At 46.4% G+C, this 17,727-nt stretch overlaps 11 protein-coding genes across 15 annotated transcripts, besides 2 other annotated features; 6 read left to right on the top strand and 5 right to left on the bottom strand.

Annotated features, from left to right (window-relative positions):
- The first annotated feature begins 225 nt into the window (after positions 1-225).
- TSTA_003950 (uncharacterized protein) lies at positions 226-2,733 on the top strand. 2 transcript variants are annotated; one of them, XM_002487951.1, is made up of 6 exons: positions 226-784; positions 852-1,189; positions 1,262-1,342; positions 1,390-1,509; positions 1,558-1,590; positions 1,637-2,733. In XM_002487951.1, the coding sequence occupies exons 2-6, from the start codon at positions 958-960 to the stop codon at positions 2,224-2,226; spliced, it is 1,056 nt and encodes a 351-aa protein (XP_002487996.1). In that variant the 5' UTR covers positions 226-784; positions 852-957; the 3' UTR covers positions 2,227-2,733. The 2 variants fall into 2 exon arrangements, with proteins under 2 accessions (XP_002487996.1, XP_002487997.1); XM_002487952.1 differs by having other exon boundaries at positions 847-1,189.
- Positions 1,636-3,488, bottom strand: TSTA_003940 (uncharacterized protein). The gene is made up of 4 exons (XM_002487949.1): positions 3,147-3,488; positions 2,995-3,095; positions 2,793-2,918; positions 1,636-2,733 (listed from the first exon to the last, which is right to left on the bottom strand). Exons 1-4 carry the CDS (start codon positions 3,199-3,201, stop codon positions 2,557-2,559), a joined length of 459 nt encoding a protein of 152 aa, XP_002487994.1. The 5' UTR covers positions 3,202-3,488; the 3' UTR covers positions 1,636-2,556.
- Positions 2,933-2,954: a microsatellite.
- Positions 3,395-4,271, top strand: TSTA_003930 (dUTPase, putative; the record flags this gene model as incomplete). The annotated part of the gene is made up of 2 exons (XM_002487950.1): positions 3,395-3,418; positions 3,633-4,271. 2 exons carry the CDS (start codon positions 3,395-3,397, stop codon positions 4,269-4,271), a joined length of 663 nt encoding a protein of 220 aa, XP_002487995.1.
- Positions 4,272-4,289: 18 nt separating this feature from the next.
- On the bottom strand, positions 4,290-5,835 carry TSTA_003920 (mitochondrial phosphate carrier protein, putative; the record flags this gene model as incomplete). 3 transcript variants are annotated; one of them, XM_002487947.1, is made up of 6 exons in its annotated part: positions 4,290-4,445; positions 4,493-4,512; positions 4,562-4,907; positions 4,957-5,210; positions 5,268-5,432; positions 5,498-5,835. In XM_002487947.1, the coding sequence occupies 6 exons, from the start codon at positions 5,696-5,698 to the stop codon at positions 4,379-4,381; spliced, it is 1,053 nt and encodes a 350-aa protein (XP_002487992.1). In that variant the 3' UTR covers positions 4,290-4,378. The 3 variants fall into 3 exon arrangements, with proteins under 3 accessions (XP_002487992.1, XP_002487991.1, XP_002487993.1); XM_002487946.1 differs by having other exon boundaries at positions 4,354-4,512; positions 5,498-5,698; XM_002487948.1 differs by lacking the exons at positions 4,290-4,445; positions 4,493-4,512 and having other exon boundaries at positions 4,526-4,907.
- A 54-nt stretch (positions 5,836-5,889) lies between these two features.
- Positions 5,890-6,866, top strand: TSTA_003910 (cystathionine beta-synthase (beta-thionase), putative). The gene is made up of 2 exons (XM_002487945.1): positions 5,890-6,247; positions 6,305-6,866. The coding sequence occupies exons 1-2, from the start codon at positions 6,137-6,139 to the stop codon at positions 6,752-6,754; spliced, it is 561 nt and encodes a 186-aa protein (XP_002487990.1). The 5' UTR covers positions 5,890-6,136; the 3' UTR covers positions 6,755-6,866.
- A 3-nt stretch (positions 6,867-6,869) lies between these two features.
- TSTA_003900 (uncharacterized protein) lies at positions 6,870-7,427 on the bottom strand (the record flags this gene model as incomplete). The annotated part of the gene is made up of 3 exons (XM_002487944.1): positions 7,207-7,427; positions 7,054-7,145; positions 6,870-6,997 (listed from the first exon to the last, which is right to left on the bottom strand). The coding sequence occupies exons 1-3, from the start codon at positions 7,350-7,352 to the stop codon at positions 6,870-6,872; spliced, it is 366 nt and encodes a 121-aa protein (XP_002487989.1). The 5' UTR covers positions 7,353-7,427.
- A 571-nt stretch (positions 7,428-7,998) lies between these two features.
- Positions 7,999-9,368, bottom strand: TSTA_003890 (60S ribosomal protein L33). Its single transcript, XM_002487943.1, has 5 exons — positions 9,214-9,368; positions 9,081-9,090; positions 8,871-8,966; positions 8,716-8,816; positions 7,999-8,639 (listed from the first exon to the last, which is right to left on the bottom strand). Exons 1-5 carry the CDS (start codon positions 9,236-9,238, stop codon positions 8,542-8,544), a joined length of 330 nt encoding a protein of 109 aa, XP_002487988.1. The 5' UTR covers positions 9,239-9,368; the 3' UTR covers positions 7,999-8,541.
- A 574-nt stretch (positions 9,369-9,942) lies between these two features.
- Positions 9,943-13,295, top strand: TSTA_003880 (glucose-6-phosphate 1-dehydrogenase). 2 transcript variants are annotated; one of them, XM_002487941.1, is made up of 9 exons: positions 9,943-10,887; positions 11,129-11,201; positions 11,274-11,294; positions 11,341-11,685; positions 11,745-11,942; positions 11,989-12,073; positions 12,142-12,426; positions 12,473-12,844; positions 12,894-13,295. In XM_002487941.1, the coding sequence occupies exons 1-9, from the start codon at positions 10,844-10,846 to the stop codon at positions 13,004-13,006; spliced, it is 1,536 nt and encodes a 511-aa protein (XP_002487986.1). In that variant the 5' UTR covers positions 9,943-10,843; the 3' UTR covers positions 13,007-13,295. The 2 variants fall into 2 exon arrangements, with proteins under 2 accessions (XP_002487986.1, XP_002487987.1); XM_002487942.1 differs by lacking the exon at positions 9,943-10,887 and having other exon boundaries at positions 10,997-11,201.
- Positions 10,727-10,797: a sequence feature (GA-rich).
- A 347-nt stretch (positions 13,296-13,642) lies between the features above and the next one.
- TSTA_003870 (uncharacterized protein) lies at positions 13,643-14,369 on the top strand (the record flags this gene model as incomplete). The annotated part of the gene is made up of 2 exons (XM_002487940.1): positions 13,643-13,722; positions 13,782-14,369. Exons 1-2 carry the CDS (start codon positions 13,672-13,674, stop codon positions 14,367-14,369), a joined length of 639 nt encoding a protein of 212 aa, XP_002487985.1. The 5' UTR covers positions 13,643-13,671.
- A 438-nt stretch (positions 14,370-14,807) lies between these two features.
- Positions 14,808-17,138, top strand: TSTA_003860 (sucrose transporter, putative; the record flags this gene model as incomplete). Its single annotated transcript, XM_002487939.1, has 8 exons — positions 14,808-14,902; positions 14,965-14,990; positions 15,042-15,286; positions 15,360-15,426; positions 15,475-15,546; positions 15,594-15,783; positions 15,836-15,951; positions 15,998-17,138. The coding sequence occupies 8 exons, from the start codon at positions 14,808-14,810 to the stop codon at positions 16,963-16,965; spliced, it is 1,779 nt and encodes a 592-aa protein (XP_002487984.1). The 3' UTR covers positions 16,966-17,138.
- Positions 17,139-17,173: 35 nt separating this feature from the next.
- TSTA_003850 (uncharacterized protein) lies at positions 17,174-17,611 on the bottom strand (the record flags this gene model as incomplete). The annotated part of the gene is made up of 2 exons (XM_002487938.1): positions 17,174-17,332; positions 17,387-17,611. 2 exons carry the CDS (start codon positions 17,609-17,611, stop codon positions 17,174-17,176), a joined length of 384 nt encoding a protein of 127 aa, XP_002487983.1.
- Between the last annotated feature and the right edge of the window lie 116 nt (positions 17,612-17,727).

Below are 17,727 nucleotides of genomic sequence, written 5' to 3'. Positions count from 1 at the left end.
GACGACAAGATCCGGCCACTGCCGCGACGAACTACGGAGTCTGCTTCAGGGTTGTCACAGGTTGTCACAGATCAGACAATTTATTCAAGCAATGACAAGCACAGCAATGATTCGTTCCAATGGGAACAGTGGGCGTGAGACACAGCCACTCGGACTTGACGCTGGCTTGCGTGTACCTTGGTCCTATTTGGGAGAATTCTTGGTTAGAGGCGCTAGGATCCTGACTGGAATGAGTTGGCTTTTCCTCTTTTTCTTTTCATTCTTTTCATTCTTCATTTCATCTTCGTGTTCTGTATAAACGCAGAGAAACATATACAGCAGATATACGGAGACGGCCAAGTGCATTGTTGCCTTGGTGCCTGGACCTGCAAAGTGAAACACCACCAGAAGCCAAGATTCCGTCTGTCCCACTCTTTCTTCCTCTTGCTTCTAGCCTCTTTTCTACCTGGACTGGCATATTATAACTGTCATCTCATCATCTTTATCGCTCAATTATCACTCAATTATCATTACCACTCATTATCACTACATTCGCTCGCTCATCGAATACCGCGACTACTCTTCAACGCAGCGCGACCGTACGGCGCATCTGACTGAGATCATAGCATATCAGACAGACACACTTACAATCGAGCATCTACTGCGTATCTAATATTAAGGACTGCTACTCCACCACGCTCACCGATCTCGACAATCACTACAGTCCAACCATCGTACATATCATATTGATACTGCCATTCTAAGCTAACGGTCATACTTCGCAATAACCTTACTCCACAGTTGGGTCCGTCCAAGCTCTCTCTCTCAAGGTCCATAATTTTATATCAGCTCCTAACTAATCGCCAGGATAGTTAGTGATTGTCTATCCACAATTACCAGCTCTAGTCTGTGCACGTCGCATTACGTCGCAAAAAACCGGTTTACATAGGGCAACAACAAATAAAAAAAAAACTAAACATGGCGACCCGTTACGCTAATAATAATAATAACCAACCTCCTCTACCATCTCCCCCAACATCACCTCGTCGCAGTCGCGGAATCAGTTTTGGCGGAAAATCCGAAAAGTCGCATCGATCTAGCCATTCGGCTGGTGGGAAGATTTCGTTGCATGAGACTCCAGAGGAGAAGGCTAAACGGATTTTGCATACGAAAGCTGATCCGACGCTCGCTATGAATGAAGCTCAACCTGGTTAGTTTTTTTTTTTTTTTTCTTTGCAATTAAAATATCGGTGAATTTGGAGGTCAAGTGCTGATTATGTAGCGACCGTGGCGTTGTTGGAAAAGTCGAATCTGGGATCGTTGCGATCGATTCAGCATAAGGATCAATATGGGAATATTATAAGTATGTTCGCTCTTTCAGAATTGATTGAACTGGCTAACAACGTGCAGCTGACCCCGATCTGTCGAATCCGACTCGTCCTCGACTTGAGAGGCCGCTGGATACTATTCGATCTTTTGAAGCTGCGATTGATGGAAGCTACCATAACCGTCGCATGTCATACGCCACTGGTATGGAGTAAATACTAGAATAACTAGATGACAGCTGACGTGTTATAGATGCATCTCAGAGTCGACCAGGCAGTTATTATGGTGAGTGATCAGATTCAATCATTCAAAAGCGAAGCTAATTGATTAGGCGAACCGAATCAAAATGGCTACGGACGTCCTTCCATGTCTCGACCAGACAGTTACGTCGACTACGGCGCATCCGGATCGAATGGATATTATTACAACCAAGGGCCGCGAGGTAACCGACCGCGACATCCCAACAATCGCGTGAACTCAGACTACACCAACGGCAATGGCCATCAGCAACAACAGAACTTCTACCCCAACTCGCCCTACCAACGATCGCAAGACAACTTCACCGCTGGCTCTGGGTCTGCAAATACTGATCAATGGGGCAACTCGACCGACCCCAGCTCAGTCAACAGCTCATTCGACCGATTGCAGCAACAAGCCGCACAACAAAAACAATACCAACAGCAACAACAGCCGTCTGAGACTTACGGGCTAAATGGATTCGGTGGAAATCCCCAGATTGATACCTCGTTTCAACACGACTACAGAAACGGTGTACCTGCACCACCTCCTCATGGACAATCAAACGGTCAAGCCTCGCAACCATTCAATCCCGCACTTCCAGCCCCAGCTCGAAAAGTCGCCGACACCGACGACAAAAAGAAACGCGGTAGTTGGTTCAAACGACGATTTAGCAAGGATTGATTTCTTGCCGACGAGTACATACTTCCTTTTTTTTTTCGTCATGTCATTCTACGTATGCTATGTTTGCCACGAAATTGAACGCACGGATATCACATAATTAATGGATAAGATCGGTACGGATCTGGATGGCGCTGTATTTATTTCATTTTATTTTCTGTGGGATATCTGCCTTCTTATACTAAATTTGATTAACGATATAAATTGATTAATAACTAACATCCCCATGGATATCACAACGAAATAACATCAAGAAAATAATTACTATCTATACCACCAACCACCATAACCACGCCGTCTACAATCTTGCCCTTAGAAGCGGGGGAAGAGAGATCACTTCCCGAACAACTTCCTCTTCAATTTATCCGCCAACCCTTCATACACCTTCCCATCCGCTGAATCTCCAGTAGCAGGAGCCTTGCCGGTACTATTGGTATGCTTATGACCGAGATGATGTTTCTTGTCCTGTTCATGGCTCTCATCGAGGTGGACGTTTCCTTGGCCTCCGCGCTACATCCCAACCACGAATTAACCACTACACAATTTCAAATTAAGAAAGAGAGACGTACACCGATATGATAATCCCCATCCAAACTCTCCCGAACCGCTGTCTCGGGTACAACGACATTATCATGGACTTTTCCCGGGGTAGAGGGGCGGATATGTGGAGAGCCGATGTTTCCTGCTCCGCCGCGCTATTCTTTATCAGTCTCTCTCTCTCTCTCTCTCTCAATCTTCATTTGGAAATTTGTTATGAAAATGAGGGCATACACCGGCAGAATAAGCACCATCCCCCTGATCACCGACGGGCCCTTCACGAACGATTTCGCCGTCGACGTATTCCGTTGCATCGGCGCCGATGTTTCCTTGGCCTTTTACTCCTGTCAGTTATCGGATGGCATGATGGTTAGGTAAAAACGAACCTCCGCGACCATGCGAAACGATCGGTGCAGTGGGTTTTGATTCTTCGGCTGACATTTTTCTTCCTTCTTTCTGTAGGTACACAGTGTATATGCGATTGATGGAAGGGGCGGATGTAGATAAAAGAGACAGGCTGGGTTTATATGGTTATGTCGACGATGTTATCTGTAGTTCCGCGGGAGAGTCTTGGCTGGACTCCGGGACTGTATAGACTCGCCTATGCATGCCGTATTGCGATTACGATGACGCCATGGCTTTGTCTAGTGTATTAGGTGTATGTATGGTATCGGTATTACGCGCTTATCTCGGAATTGATAAGATAACGGGATGACTAAAATTATTGGAAACTCTTTGTTCTATCTACTACTCCGTACTCTACTCTCGAGAGAGTAGAGTGAAGATATTCTTTTGATCAGCTAATAGAGCGAGATTCAATGGTTGAGTATGTTATGTTCTGTAGGAGATGCGATGTTGACTCCACGGGGTAGCTAGCCGAGTACGTCCCGACAGGGGAATTGCGTGCTCGCTCCTGGTGCCTCGAGACTCATCTACACTCCAACACCTCAGCCTATACAGAATCTACAAACAACATGATCCTCACAGGCCGCCGAATCCTAACCCAAAACTTTGTCCGCTCCCTCCTCCAACCAACCCACCAACAACAACCCTGCGGCATCGACCTCACCCTTCGCCAAATCTCTAAATGGACCTCAGCCGCAACAATAGACTTTTCCAACACACAGCGCCAAGCAGCAAAGACATCTCTTCTCGAGTTCACCACCACTGCCTTCTCACAGGAGGAAGGAATAAAATTAGAACCTGGCGCGTATTTGGTTGATTTTAATGAATCAGTCCGTATACCCCTGAATTGTATGGCGAGTGTATTTCCGCGATCGTCCTTGTGGAGAAATGGCGTGGGCATTGTGGCTGGTGTTGTGGATGCGGGGTATGAAGGTGCTATGGGAGCCATGATGGATGTGAGGAATCCGGAGGGTGTTGTTCTGCACAAAAATGCAAAGGTGGCGCAGATTGTGTTTTGTGAGATGACGGAAAGTGTGAAGGAGGGATATAAGGGTGTTTATCAGTTTGCGGGGGAGAGTGTTGGGCGGGATGGGACTGCTACATAATGAATATAGAATGATTTTAATCAAATAAAGCAGTGGATTAGATGAACAGTAAAATACTTGACGTAGTACGTATAAGTTGTTGTGATACACTCGATAGACCCAACCTACTACTTCTTCTCCGGAATCTGTCCACCTGTCGTCGGCAATCCCATAAAAATCTTGAACGAATCGTATCTATAACAGTCAGCATCACTCACACTTACGTTTTCAAGGAAGCATACATCATCCACTGCAATCCAGTCTATACAAGTCAGCCAGCTTTACGCACCCGTAGAGATCAGCAAACATACCAATGTACCAATCATCACAATCCTAACAGCCAATCCATTCCACAAGCCTCCAAATCCAATATCTTTGTAGATTCTCGACATGGCAGCCCCAAACGCTTCACCGGGTTGTCGCGACGCATTGAGTTTGCTCACCATAACATCGGCCGGATGCGAGACAATCGCGCACAGAATACCAGCTAGATAACCACCCGTGAATGCGACGGCGGTCTGTTGACTCTTACTGTAATCCTGTTTCTTGCCGGGAAGATAGCCGTAAATCATCTCTACAATTGTCTCAAAGGAGGCAAATTTCATCATTGTATAAGGGATCTGTCGACCCCAGAGGGGATACAATCCCTTAAACAATCTGCCAGCCCATTAGCACATGCAATCCTTCTTGTCAACAGAAGACGCACCCCGCTCGCCCTTCCTTAGCAGTAATCTTATTAATCCCATCAAACGTCCCCGTCGCAAACGGCGGCATGGTAGTCTGCGTTCGAACTTTTACAGCCTCAAACGGACAAAGAGCAATATCCGCAAAGAACTCTGCCGAAGCACTAGCAGCCAGATAGACACTGGTCTTCCATTGTGCGGCTTTTTCGGGGCCGACTAGGTCGCTGTAAAAGGATTTGAAAAATTCGTAGCCGCCGTATTTGAATGCTCCTTGTGCCTATCTCTTGGATCAGTCTCAGAAAATGGTAGGATATAGGGGGAATGGGAGGAATACAGAGTATCCGAAGAAGGTCGGTCCCCAACCGGTAAATACACCCCTGATCCCTTCGGCGCGATAGATGAGTTTCCATGCTTCCAGATTACCTTTGTACAGGGTTGGATCAACCTGGCGTCGACATTTGACCAGATCCAACGGTGTGACAGCCGTATGTGTCAGACCCTGTGCATGTTATTCACCTTCCGGCTCTCCTAGGTAGTAAATATATAATCTACAGATATACTTACACAAGCAAGCAACCCGCCAAAAGTACACGCAGCATAATACTTTGGCGAAAACATCTCAATCTTGCCTGTTTTGGCCTGCGCCTTGGTACTAAGCTTACCATAGCTTTGTTTGACGTCGTCGACTGCGCTCCATGCTGGGAATGGTTGGCGCTGCGAGAAGTTGGTTTGCAGTGTTTCTTGGGTTGGGTATATAGATGGCATTTTCTCTCTTCCTTTCGATCAATTGACAGGATAGTGAGGGTGTGAGTGAAAGGAGCTGTATTTAGAGAGAGTAGTAGATAAGTCAAGAGTGACGTCTTTGGAGTGGCGATGGGCCCGACTCGGAAAGTCATTGCGCTAAGAGATTACTTTCCGTGTAGCTAACCGTCTTTCGCGTACAGAGTAGCTCTGTTGGTTGGATTGTTGGCTGAGCTGACAAAAATCGAAGTTAATTGGTTTGTAGCTCGTATTGCATGAATATTACTATTCCTCGTGAAAAATAAAGGGAGAGCTCCAGAGCTGAAGAGCTGGCTAGCAATTGCTAGCTCTGATTGGCCAGTGGAGCTGACTGAGATAATCGGCGGATATTTTCCGGCCAAGAATCGTCACCTCGCCCATTTGCACCTCATCTCGTCAAGCATCACTCAGCACAGGAGAATAATGGCAACCTATTCCTCAGTCGGCGAGACTCTCGCTCGCGAAAACCTCACAGACCATGCCTCCGCCGCCTCAACACAGAATCTGAATTCCTGGTCAGGAAAATATCGCGGGGTATACCACCTTTTTCCACTCAGAATCAAACATATCCATGGCTAACAAGAAATCAAGGCAACCGTCGAAGACTTGGATCCCCCTCCAGCCCTCTCCGTGTCCCCAAACGACTCCATCTCCTCCGCGCTTCTAACCGCCTACGAACGAGACTATAGCCATCTCACAGTGATATCATCCAGCAGCCGCGCCTTACTCGGCTATCTAAGCATCCCACGCCTCAAAACGCTCCTTCGCGAGGGTAAAGTTTCCGAATCCGATCCCGTAAAAGCAGCCATGCAACGATTCAATCGTAAAAAATCAAATATTTATACGGTTATTACCATGGATACACCCTTGGAAGAATTGGAGAGATTTTTCAAGGGGGAGCCTATGAACCCTACAGAAGGGAGACCGACGACGGGGATGGGAAAACAAGATTTTGCGATTGTGACGGATCCGACGAGGAAATTTGTACTGGGTGTTGTGACGGAGGGGGATTTGCAGGAATTTGTTAGGAGGAGGCCTTGACTTTTTTCCCCCCTTCCCTCAACTAGAGATTGTGTGGATTTATGATACGATACCCCTACTATCTTGGAAGGTATATGAATGATGAATGAAAACTCGCATGTTTGACATATAGAATTTACTGGCCCTTCTTCTCCTTTTGCTTCGCTTGATCTTCCTTATCCTCTTGCCAGGCTACAATCACATATGCGACCAGGACCACATTAGCAGTTAGAGCAGCCAGAGCTCCGGCAAGAGTCGAGTTTCCTATTTCTCAATTAGTATTGTTTCTTATTATACCGCATTGATGGATGGGTAATCACCGCTGAAAAAAGTCTTGATACTCAAAAAGTAGGCCCCGAGTGGGCCGCAGATCATGGCAAATGTGAATGCGAGGAGTTTGTATATTGTTTCTCTATATGATAAATTTTTAGCTCTTCTCTTGAAAATATCAACAGACTGGTTAGAGAACATACGCAGGTACAGCCGGGGATGTATCCGATGCTCCTGGGATATTAGTACTCCCCTGCGCTAATACTGATGATGTATCTGGTTTTTCAGACGATGACGGCGGAGGAGAAACGCGTTGATTTGGCCGAGAGCGGCGACCGGGGAGAACCATTTTGTCCTTTTTATATGTTTGTTCCTGTATGAGGGTGTTTGTTATAGAATTGTGTTGTGATGGCGAATGTTGAATGTCAATGATGAAATGGAGATTCTGATAGAGGTGGAGCTAGCTGAGTGTGGAGAGTAGGTGGTGATTGGTTGGTTTTACATCTATCAGTTAACTGGTCGAGAGACATGTAGCAACTTACATTTTTAAAGTACATTGACATGAACTCCTGATAAACTTGGTCATATATTAGAGACAGTTCTGCTTAGCTTTGATAATTCATATAAGCGAAATACGTGAACTTTTTCGAGGGAAAGGACTCATCACATCACGTGATCCATATAGGGTTATTTGAAATTATGAATTGGTTGTGGCGACCTCTCTGATTAATACGTATTTCCTGTAGTTGATAGAGTAAAGCTATGGAATGAAAGATCGGCATGACTATACGGCATCGCTGCTGGTATATAGAACCCAATTTGAGTCGTAAGCATCGGTTACTAAGTAGCCAAAATTCCTTGTGGCCTTGCCGGCCATATTGACATACAAGGTTATCTTTTTATGGTTACCAGATTTGTTCAATGATCCCGTCTGAATGCCTGATACTGTAGATTTATCTGTATCCAAGCACGCAAGCCGGCCAAGCATATGAACATATCAATTTGCCGCCTTTGATTCCGATATCACAAAAGCAATGCTCTCTAAAGAGATTAGTCGTAGAAAAAGTGACGAGAAATAGGAAAATGGAAAATGGAAAAATTGATATCACCATCAGATGGCTCAATAGGGTATTCTTTTAAAAATCATATTTTGATTTTTTTGTTCCTCTTTTCCTCGATATGAGCAAAAAGAGAAAGATTGTTTATAACAGAGATTTCAAAACTTCATAAATCCCTGTCAAATGCTTGTATGACTTGCCCAATGCCATAGAATTCTCTTTCCGATCCTTTTTTCTTGCTTCTTCTTCTAACGTTTCGAAACCAACTCCCATCACAAATCACCATGGATATAAGTCATCTGTTGTGCAATCGGTAGGAGCAATTTTGTCAAATTGCTTTGAAAAGGAAAAAGAGCAGGATAAGAGATAGAAAAAGAGCCTCGTCTTTTGTATGCCGTCGAAACTAGGCCTCGCCCTTCATTACATAAACAAACACAGTAAACAGAACATGATGCACCCCGGCTCGCGGAAATCGCTGGTTTAGATGTTTGAAGGGTAGAGCATGACGCGGACGGTGGCACCGAAAGTCTGAGGAGGGAGGTTGTGTCGGAATTGAGCGCGGACGACGCCGGAGTTGCCTATCAAGAGCGAGTCAGTACGACGTTCGACTTTCCTCGACTTCCCGTCGATCGAGCTTGGATGATGATCGCATACCGTGTGGTCGGGTCACCTTGCCCCAGATGACACGGATCTTGGAGCCTTGAACCACCTTCTTTCCGCGGTAAACGAAAGCGACCTTCTTTCCGAGGTAGAAGCTGTGAAGTCTTAGTATGAGTAGTATCGTGTATATCGCGGTCCAGGTCACTCACTTGGCGGCGTTAACATCATCGACACCCTCAATCTTGATCAAGCTTGTGTTGGGGTTGGTGTTGCGCTTTCCACGCTGGTAGCTCAGGTGGCGGCCCCTATAATCCAGTTAGACTGATTCGATTATGTAGTTTTCGCAATGCAAAGTTCCATCTGATGTATAATGACAGGCGCGGTATATCTTCAATCGGACGGATTCGAGGGATGCTTACTTCACGTAGACTGTGAAAAGTTAGCAACTGATCAATACTCATGACTTCAACAGACTGCAAATGCAAGGCAATGCGACCATCTCCATCTCCATCAACCGAAAACCGCATCTTCTAAAGGAGATCAATCACTCACGTCTGTGACCGTGTTCCGAAGGCATCTTGACGGACTTATTTATTCTTCTCTGAGCAGACACAGAAAACAAAAGCAACGCTGACCCGGCGAAGAAGTCGGATAGAATGTCGGTTCGTTGCGGTGGTATTGTCGGTCGGTCGTCGTCGTCTCGCTTCGAAAGATCTGAGGCAAGGCCAACGCACAATCTATGGGAAAGAGTTGGTGGTGCGGCTACCGCTAACCCGGAACGGTTAGCCCTAGCGAGGGTTAACCGAGACCCCGTGACTGACCGTCTCTACTAACCGGATATGGAATAGCTGGTCTATCGGGAAGTTGTTGCCTGAGGCTGCTAAATATTCCTGCCTTAGGCTGCAACGGCCACCGCCTTTACGTACTTCCTCGGCGGATGACTCTGCTCCGGACTCTTCAACCACCCTTACCAAATTACTCATCAGTCATCTTGCTTACCATCAGAAGTCACAATGCCGGTGTCTGTTCGTGTATTGATAGCATTGTTGCTACTGTATAGCGCTCACTGTGCTCAGATAGTAGCAGATGAAGTCTGAATGCGACTATGGGCCGGGGCAGAATAGGGGTAATTTCGATACGAAGCTATACCGGATAAATAGGTCGAACACACTGCATGTTCTGGCCAGTCTGGCTGAGTAATGTACGTACATGTCTTCTAGAAGCACATCTTTTTCAAGCTCCAAACCCTAACTGTTGATACAACCGGAGTCGCGGACTCTATCTCCCCCCCCAGCACGGCGAGCGGATTCCGTTATGGTCTACCGGGAATCGGGATGAATCCTAAAGCGTCTACTCCGTACTTGATCAGTGATCATAGTAGTCGACACATGCAGCAATCGACAGGCTAGCAACTTCCAGTATGATGGGTGTAATTTTTTCCCCCGTAAAGTACGACCATACCTCCGAAAAGTCCGATTCTGATAGCTGGTGGCTTAATGCTTCAGATCGAGCTGCTTATCAAATATCAGGGCAGCTTAGACAGCAAGACGGCTGGCCTGCTATAGGTCGGACTCTGCTGAAACTTTGATACATGTAATCAAAATACATACATCGTGATAATCATAAGCGGTTATTTGTTGATTAGTGAATAGCTTCTTTTCACTTCGACTTATACAGTCATGGCTGAATCAGGATCTGTGATGGCATCTGCTCCACCCCTCCATCGGTGACGTCTAGTGAAGCCGGTAAAACCGATGACATGTGGCGATTGCTGTACTTGTATGTGTTTTATCGATGGTGAGGGATGGATCTTGACGGACAGAAAGTCATGATGTGTATGCGTGCAATTGATTAGAAGAAACAACACTATTCGGATTTCCGCTGGATGAGTGTATGTATCTCCGGATTGACGAGTATCGTAATGGGATTACCTGAGCACCCCCTCTAATGTAGAGAGGCTCTGCCCCACCAAATGACTGATCCTTAGTAAGGTGACAAATTATCCAGTGACCTGGTAGCTTAGCGGAAGTCGCTGGGTACAGAAGAGTGGAAGCATCAACCCCAACTCCTCTCTTCCTCTTTTTCTCTTCTTCTTCTACTTCTCTCCTCTCCATCACTACTCTTGTCGCTCTCCCCCTCCAACAAGCGATTCCTCCCAGTATCTATCGCTTCACATATCACAATGTCGAACACTCTCATCCAGGCCGAGCACGGTCACTCCGCTAGGTAAGTTCTACTGTTGTGTGGCGCTTACATCACCCATTTGTTACACCGGAGCGGGGCCTCGAGGTCGGCCGTAACAGCGATAGCTTCAGCCTGCCAGACACTTGCAATTGCTGCGAGTGTTAAATTTCTGCCATTTGATCAATTTTCCAACTCCCTCAATTCTCTCTTGAATTTCGTATTTTTGCGTTCTGCGCGCCGACACAGTGAGCGCATCCGTAGCTAACATGGCGATTGTGAACAGCTCCGTGGAACTTAAGGATGACACCGTCATCATTGTCCTGGGTGCCTCTGGTGACCTTGCAAAGAAGAAGACAGTATGTTTTACTCATAAGCGCTATATGCGATATTTTTCCGGCCTTGAATTAATTCGTACTAACTGATTGCAGTTCCCTGCTCTGTTCGGTCTGGTGTGTATACTTACAATAACCTTTACGCACGATTCTGACTGAATAGTACCGAAACAAATTCCTCCCCAAGGATATCAAGATCGTCGGATATGCCCGTACAAAGATGGACCACCCCGAGTTCCTACGACGAGTAAAGTCCTATATCAAGGTCCCCACCAAGGAAATGGAAGAGCAACTCGAGGAATTTTGCAAAGTCTGTACATATGTCTCTGGTCAATACGATCAGGACGACTCTTTCATCAATCTCAACAAGCACCTTGAAGATATCGAGAAGGACCACAAGGAACAGAACCGCATCTTTTACATGGCTCTTCCACCTAGTGTCTTTATCACCGTTTCAGAGCAGTTAAAGAAGAATTGCTATCCCAAGGGTGGTGTTGCAAGAATTATTGTAAGCTCCTTGCACTTATTCAGCAGTTACACAGTTGCGATGGCTGACGATGCGACTAGGTCGAAAAACCATTCGGCAAGGATCTCGAGAGCTCGCGGAAATTGCAAAAGGCTTTGGAACCCAACTGGAAGGAAGAGGAAATCTTCCGTATTGATCATTATTTGGGCAAGGAAATGGTTAAGAATATCCTCATTCTTCGATTCGGTAATGAGTTTTTCGGTGCCACCTGGAACCGTCACCACATTGATAACGTTCAGGTATGCTTGGAGCGTTTCGAATGAGTTTCATGCGCTAATTCTTTAGATCACCTTCAAAGAGCCTTTCGGTACGGAAGGTCGTGGCGGTTATTTCGATGAGTTTGGCATTATCCGTGATGTCATGCAGAACCGTATGTATCTTAAAATGGTATTGGGGGGGGGGGGGCAGGGGGATGAATGACTTCGCTAATTTCTGCAGATCTTCTCCAGGTGTTGACCTTGCTCGCCATGGAGCGCCCCATCTCGTTTTCTGCTGAAGATATCCGTGACGAAAAGGTGCGTGTCCTGAGAGGAATGGATGCTATCGAGCCCAAGAACGTCATTATTGGTCAATATGGTCGCTCCCTCGATGGCAGCAAGCCCGCATACAAGGAAGACGATACTGTCCCCAAGGACTCACGTTGCGCTACCTTCTGTGCTATGGTCGCCTTTATTAAGAACGAGCGCTGGGATGGTGTGCCTTTCATCTTGAAGGCCGGAAAGGGTTAGTTTGCCTTGCTGGTGTGAGGAATCGAAACTAACTTTTACAGCCCTCAACGAGCAAAAGACCGAAGTCCGTATTCAGTTCAAGGATGTTACTTCTGGCATATTCAAGGACATTCCTCGAAACGAGCTTGTCATCCGAGTGCAACCCAACGAGTCTGTTTACATCAAGATGAACTCCAAGCTTCCTGGTCTTTCCATGCAGACTGTTGTGACCGAGCTCGACCTTACCTACCGCCGCCGTTTCTCTGACCTCAAGATCCCCGAGGCCTACGAATCTCTTATCCTCGATGCCCTCAAGGGAGACCACTCCAACTTTGTCCGTGACGATGAGCTCGACGCCAGCTGGAGAATCTTCTCTCCCCTCTTGCACTACCTGGACGACAACAAAGAGATTATCCCCATGGAGTACCCTTACGGTGAGTACTATTACGATCTATTCATAGTTGTATACTAATTCAACGACAGGCTCCCGAGGACCTGCTGTTCTGGATGACTTTACTTCATCCTTCGGATACCAATTCAGTGACGCTGCCGGCTACCAATGGCCTCTCCACTCTACCACCCCCAACCGACTGTAGATGATGGACGAAAATGCTAATGCAAATGAAAAACGAAAATCTGTGCGAACAAACGATATATGCCGAAATGAGACGAGATCAATGAAATTATCGGCATCCTACTATACGATGATGAGATGATGATATAGACGTCCTGGAAGCGATCCTGGAGCTCGTTTTCGGAGTCTTGTGATTGTGACTAGTTAGTTAATTAGGAGGGTGATACAGAGATGACATGACTTGAAACTCAATTTTTTTTTAATCTCTTCTTCTCTAGAGTAGTCATGATCAATTATATCTTTCTTTGCTATCTATGATCTGTAGTGCTTGGTAAGACTAGTGAGATCTAAGGAGCAGATGTAGCAGCTACCTGGGTCTATTCTATTCTACAGAAATCTGATCGTGATTTCAAGGTTACCGATCCAAGTACCAGCCAATGATTCAATACTCTATTCTCATGACAGCATTTCAGGGATATGCTGCTGCTCTTCTCCGTATGTAGTAGTTGTGACTAGAACCATCAGACTTAGTTCACATACTATAACACACTCAGCCCCCAGTAATATGACGTCGCACCTGGATGTGTTTGCCGCCTAATCTCATAGTATATAAACCAGTTCCGCTGTCTATCCTGCTAATATAGAAGATTACTCTTCTATATCTCTGTTGTGTAGTAAAGTTGCAAGATGGTTGAACTATGGCCAGTCTTCCTGACAGCCCCTGAGGTGAATATAAAGGTATTTACTTGCTCAACGCCTATCCCAATTGACGGGCAACTGAATATTGAGTCATATAGGCTTTGAACAAAGCACTTCTACTCCTTCAAGATTTCCAGTTCGCGGAAGAAATCCCTTGCTCGAACTGGTTTTTGATGACCTCAAAGGATATGCCGACAGGAAAGTTACAGCCGACGACACCACCACACGACCCGGACGGATTGTTCAAAAATGAATTCGCCGGCATGAGTATGGATGAAATCAACGATTTCCTCTGGGATAATACCGAGCGCTTTGAGAAAGCAGGTCTCACCTGCTACACATGGCTCATCATAGACGTCAAAGGTCTCGAAACCGATACAAGCCTTGTAGCCCAGAGAGTATTCGAGTACGATGAAGACACAGAGACAGGCTCACACGTAAAATCATTCCGAGCAGCCAGATTGCCGTACGAAAGGGTTTGGGATATGTACTGTAATCTGGATGTGGCGAATATGGATTTTGAGGACTGGGTTGATGAGAGTGGTGGGATTCAGGAGGATGGGACCTGGAAATGGGCTGGCCCGTTTCCGTTGACTAATGAGGGATTGAAAAGAGCTGAGGAGGAGAGAAAAGCAAAAATTGAGAAGGCGCTGGAGGAGATGAGGCGGTTGGGGCACATTGATTAATGATAGAATAGAGTGTTGGAATAATATTTACTGCCTCAGGCATCAAGGGCGATCATTACCCGTTCTAGAGTTCCGGAAGAGCTTCATTAATCTGAGCACAGACCGCTTCTAGACTCTTCGTTCGATGTTCTTACTCTTCCAGTCTTTCAGAAAATGAATTTGAGTGTACTTACAGACGAAGTAGACGAAAACTACAGAGCTTTCCAGTCGAGTATGTCCTGTATAGCTTTTTGACTCGACTGTTGCATTTGATTGTCCAGATATCGACCACTCCGTGTGCTCCGCATCACCTCCGCGCGTCCTCGTCTCGAATACTCGAATCGTCTCTTTTTGTATTTCTGCGCATACAATAACTGAAGGACTAGGCAAAAAATAATAAATAGTGTTTATGCGACTACTATCGGAGCAATTGAATGCTTCGTTGACACTATAACGGCGATGAGAGCCGCATCATGGACGGGCTCACCTTCCATCAAGGGCCGATCGGAAGCGACTCGTATGGCTCTTTTGGCGTTTAGTTTGACTGGAGTTTCGTACGTCTTACCTCTCAGAATGGAACTATAGTTGGGGTGCGGAGGCTAATAGAATCGTAAAGCTTTACATGGGGTGTTGAAATGTCATGTACGAACAACCCTACCCTCTCGGACAATCACGATACTGATTATTTGACAGATTGCACGCCATACCTCCTCCAACTCGGCCTAACAAAATCGCGCACTTCACTCGTCTGGATCGCCGGGCCCCTTTCCGGCCTCATTATCCATCCTCTCATCGGCGTAATCGCAGATCGATCACGATCGAAATGGGGTCGAAGACGGCCGTTTATGCTTGGTGGAGCGTTGATTGTTGCGTTTTGTTTGTTGTTGTTGGGTTGGACTTCGGAGATTGTGGGGTGGTTCGTGCATGATATTGAGAGGGTGTGTCTATATTCTCTAAAAAAAGGGAGATGGGAAAGGAAGGGGAGAACTGATGAACTGCGTGGATTTATAGAAACGAAGTGCGACAATTGCGGTGGCGGTTTTGGCGATTTATGGGGTTGATTTTGCTATTAATGCTGGTGAGTCTTTTGCAGATGTCTATTGATACATATTGACACTTAGTATAGCCCAAGCATGTTGTCGAAGTCTCATTGTGGATACTCTGCCGATATCCCAACAGCAACTAGGTTCTGCATGGGGTGAGTCTTTTTTCTGGTGATTTCTTGACATCTGCTAAAAGAAAAAGCAATCCGAATGCAAGCCATTGGCTCCCTAATAGCTTATATCGTCGGCTCTATAGATATGGTCACGACATTCGGCACTAGATTCGGCGATACTCAATTCAAGCAGATGACCGTTGTAGCGGCTATCTTTTTAATTGTTTCTGTTCTGATTACATCGTACTCTGTCAAGGAGAGGGTGTTGATAGCGGCGAGGTGAGTTCTGGCCAGAAAATTCAGGTCCAATAACTGATTATGATTCTGTTAGGGGAGCGGATGAAACACATGGTTTCTTTCATGTTATCTCACAACTCTATAAAACAACAATGGATCTGCCGCCGCGTATCCAGTCCATCTGTTGGGTTCAATTCTGGTCATGGATTGGTGCGTATGTTCCTGTCATTGTATAGACCCAATCTAATGAACACAGGATGGTTTCCATTCCTTTTCTACAGCACAACATGGGTAGGAGAGACTTATTTCCGCTACGAAAACCCCGAATCAGCCGCAAGCTCCTCCGACACACTCGGAGACGTCGGTCGACTGGGCAGTCTGTCACTTGTGATCTTCTCAGGAGTCACTTTCCTGTCTTCTGTCCTCCTCCCCTTCGGCGTCCGCTCTCCCGACAGCAATTCCAAACGAGCAAATTTCACATCTCGCCCCCCACCGCGAATGGCAGCAGTATTGCGTCGATTCAAGAGGGTCAGACCCAGTCTACAAACTGCATGGTTCCTTTCTCATCTAGTCTTTGCGGGGACCATGATCTTTGCCCCCATGGCACGATCGTTGAAGGTCGCGACTTTCCTTGTTTCCGTCTGCGGCATCCCCTGGGCTGTTTCTGGTTGGGCTCCGTTTGCCTTTATGGGGATTGAGATCAATAAATTAGCCTTGGAACCGCCCAGTCGCCCTACAGCCACGATGATTACATCAACCACGTTCCGGACTCATGGCTATCGTCCTATAGACAGCGTGGAGCCAGATATGGAAATGGATGTCCTCCGACTCAATCACCGAAGCGCCGGCGACGATGACAGCGACGCAGAAGAGTCATCGACTATCGAAAGTCCGTCTACAGGCGAACTTGCAGGTATCTATCTGGGTGTGTTGAATGTGTATACAACACTCCCCCAATTCGTGGGCACCTTCATCAGTTGGATTGTGTTTAGTATTTTAGAGCCTGCTACTTCTTCACCTGTCGGCCAGAAACAATCGACCCCGACTTCGGATGCAGGAGAAACTAAAGACCACTCGAGCGCTAGAGATGGCGGGTGGATGAATTTGGATACTGATGCACCTGATGCAATTGCGGTGTGTCTGTTTATAGGTGCACTGAGTGCGTTGGTTGCTGCCGAGGCCACGAGACGTTTTAGAGCTTTGCGACAGCAATCTCTTCCGTGACTTCCCCCTCTGTTTTTACTTGGACGATATCTCACGTGAATCGTCTGTCCGAAATATATATATGTATAGCATTTGTACAGCACGGCACGGCGCTTTTGATTTTGATTTTGATACCCTATGATTATCTTCTTAATGTTAATAGTCGGAAAGGAGAGGATTCATAATCTATAATACATATCAATAACGAAGACATTCAGGAGCACAGTACTTAAGCCTTCTTATTCTTCTCCGCATTAATCAATCTAACCTCCAACCTCGTCCCAACCACAATCATACTCAACAAAACCGCACAAATATACACCTGCGGCGCCCCTTCACCAAACTCCGGGTCAACCGCCAACGAACCGGGGTAAAACAGAGCCGATAACTGTGTTATCCAATACAAACTCGCGATCCAGGACGCTGTATATAGCGCCGATACCCTCCCTGCCGTTGATGAGGAAGGGGATGATGGCGGCCCGTAGAGGAAGAATAGTGTAGTTGAACCTAGTGCTGCACCCATGGACATTGTTTGGCCGTTGTGGAATTTTGCGTGTGGGGTCCAGCTTGGGTTGTAGATGTGTGTTTCGTTCCAGTCGGCGATGTAGCAGCCGATCATTGTCGTTAGGCCGACAAGGGCGATGAGGGTGCGGCCGAGAGAGGGCATTTTCCTTTCTTCTAGGGTTTATGGGAGGAGGTGAATTTTTTGGTGGGAATTTCTCTTGTAAACTTCTCGTTTTCTTTTCTATGAATATTAAATATGAGGTCAAAGGAAGGTTTTAT

Source organism: Talaromyces stipitatus, genomic scaffold (genome assembly GCF_000003125.1).
Source record: "Talaromyces stipitatus ATCC 10500 scf_1105507295517 genomic scaffold, whole genome shotgun sequence".
In the NCBI taxonomy this organism is placed as follows: domain Eukaryota; kingdom Fungi; phylum Ascomycota; class Eurotiomycetes; order Eurotiales; family Trichocomaceae; genus Talaromyces; species Talaromyces stipitatus.
The sequence above is the reverse complement of the archived record's forward strand: the minus strand, read 5'-3'. Positions and strand labels throughout refer to the sequence as shown.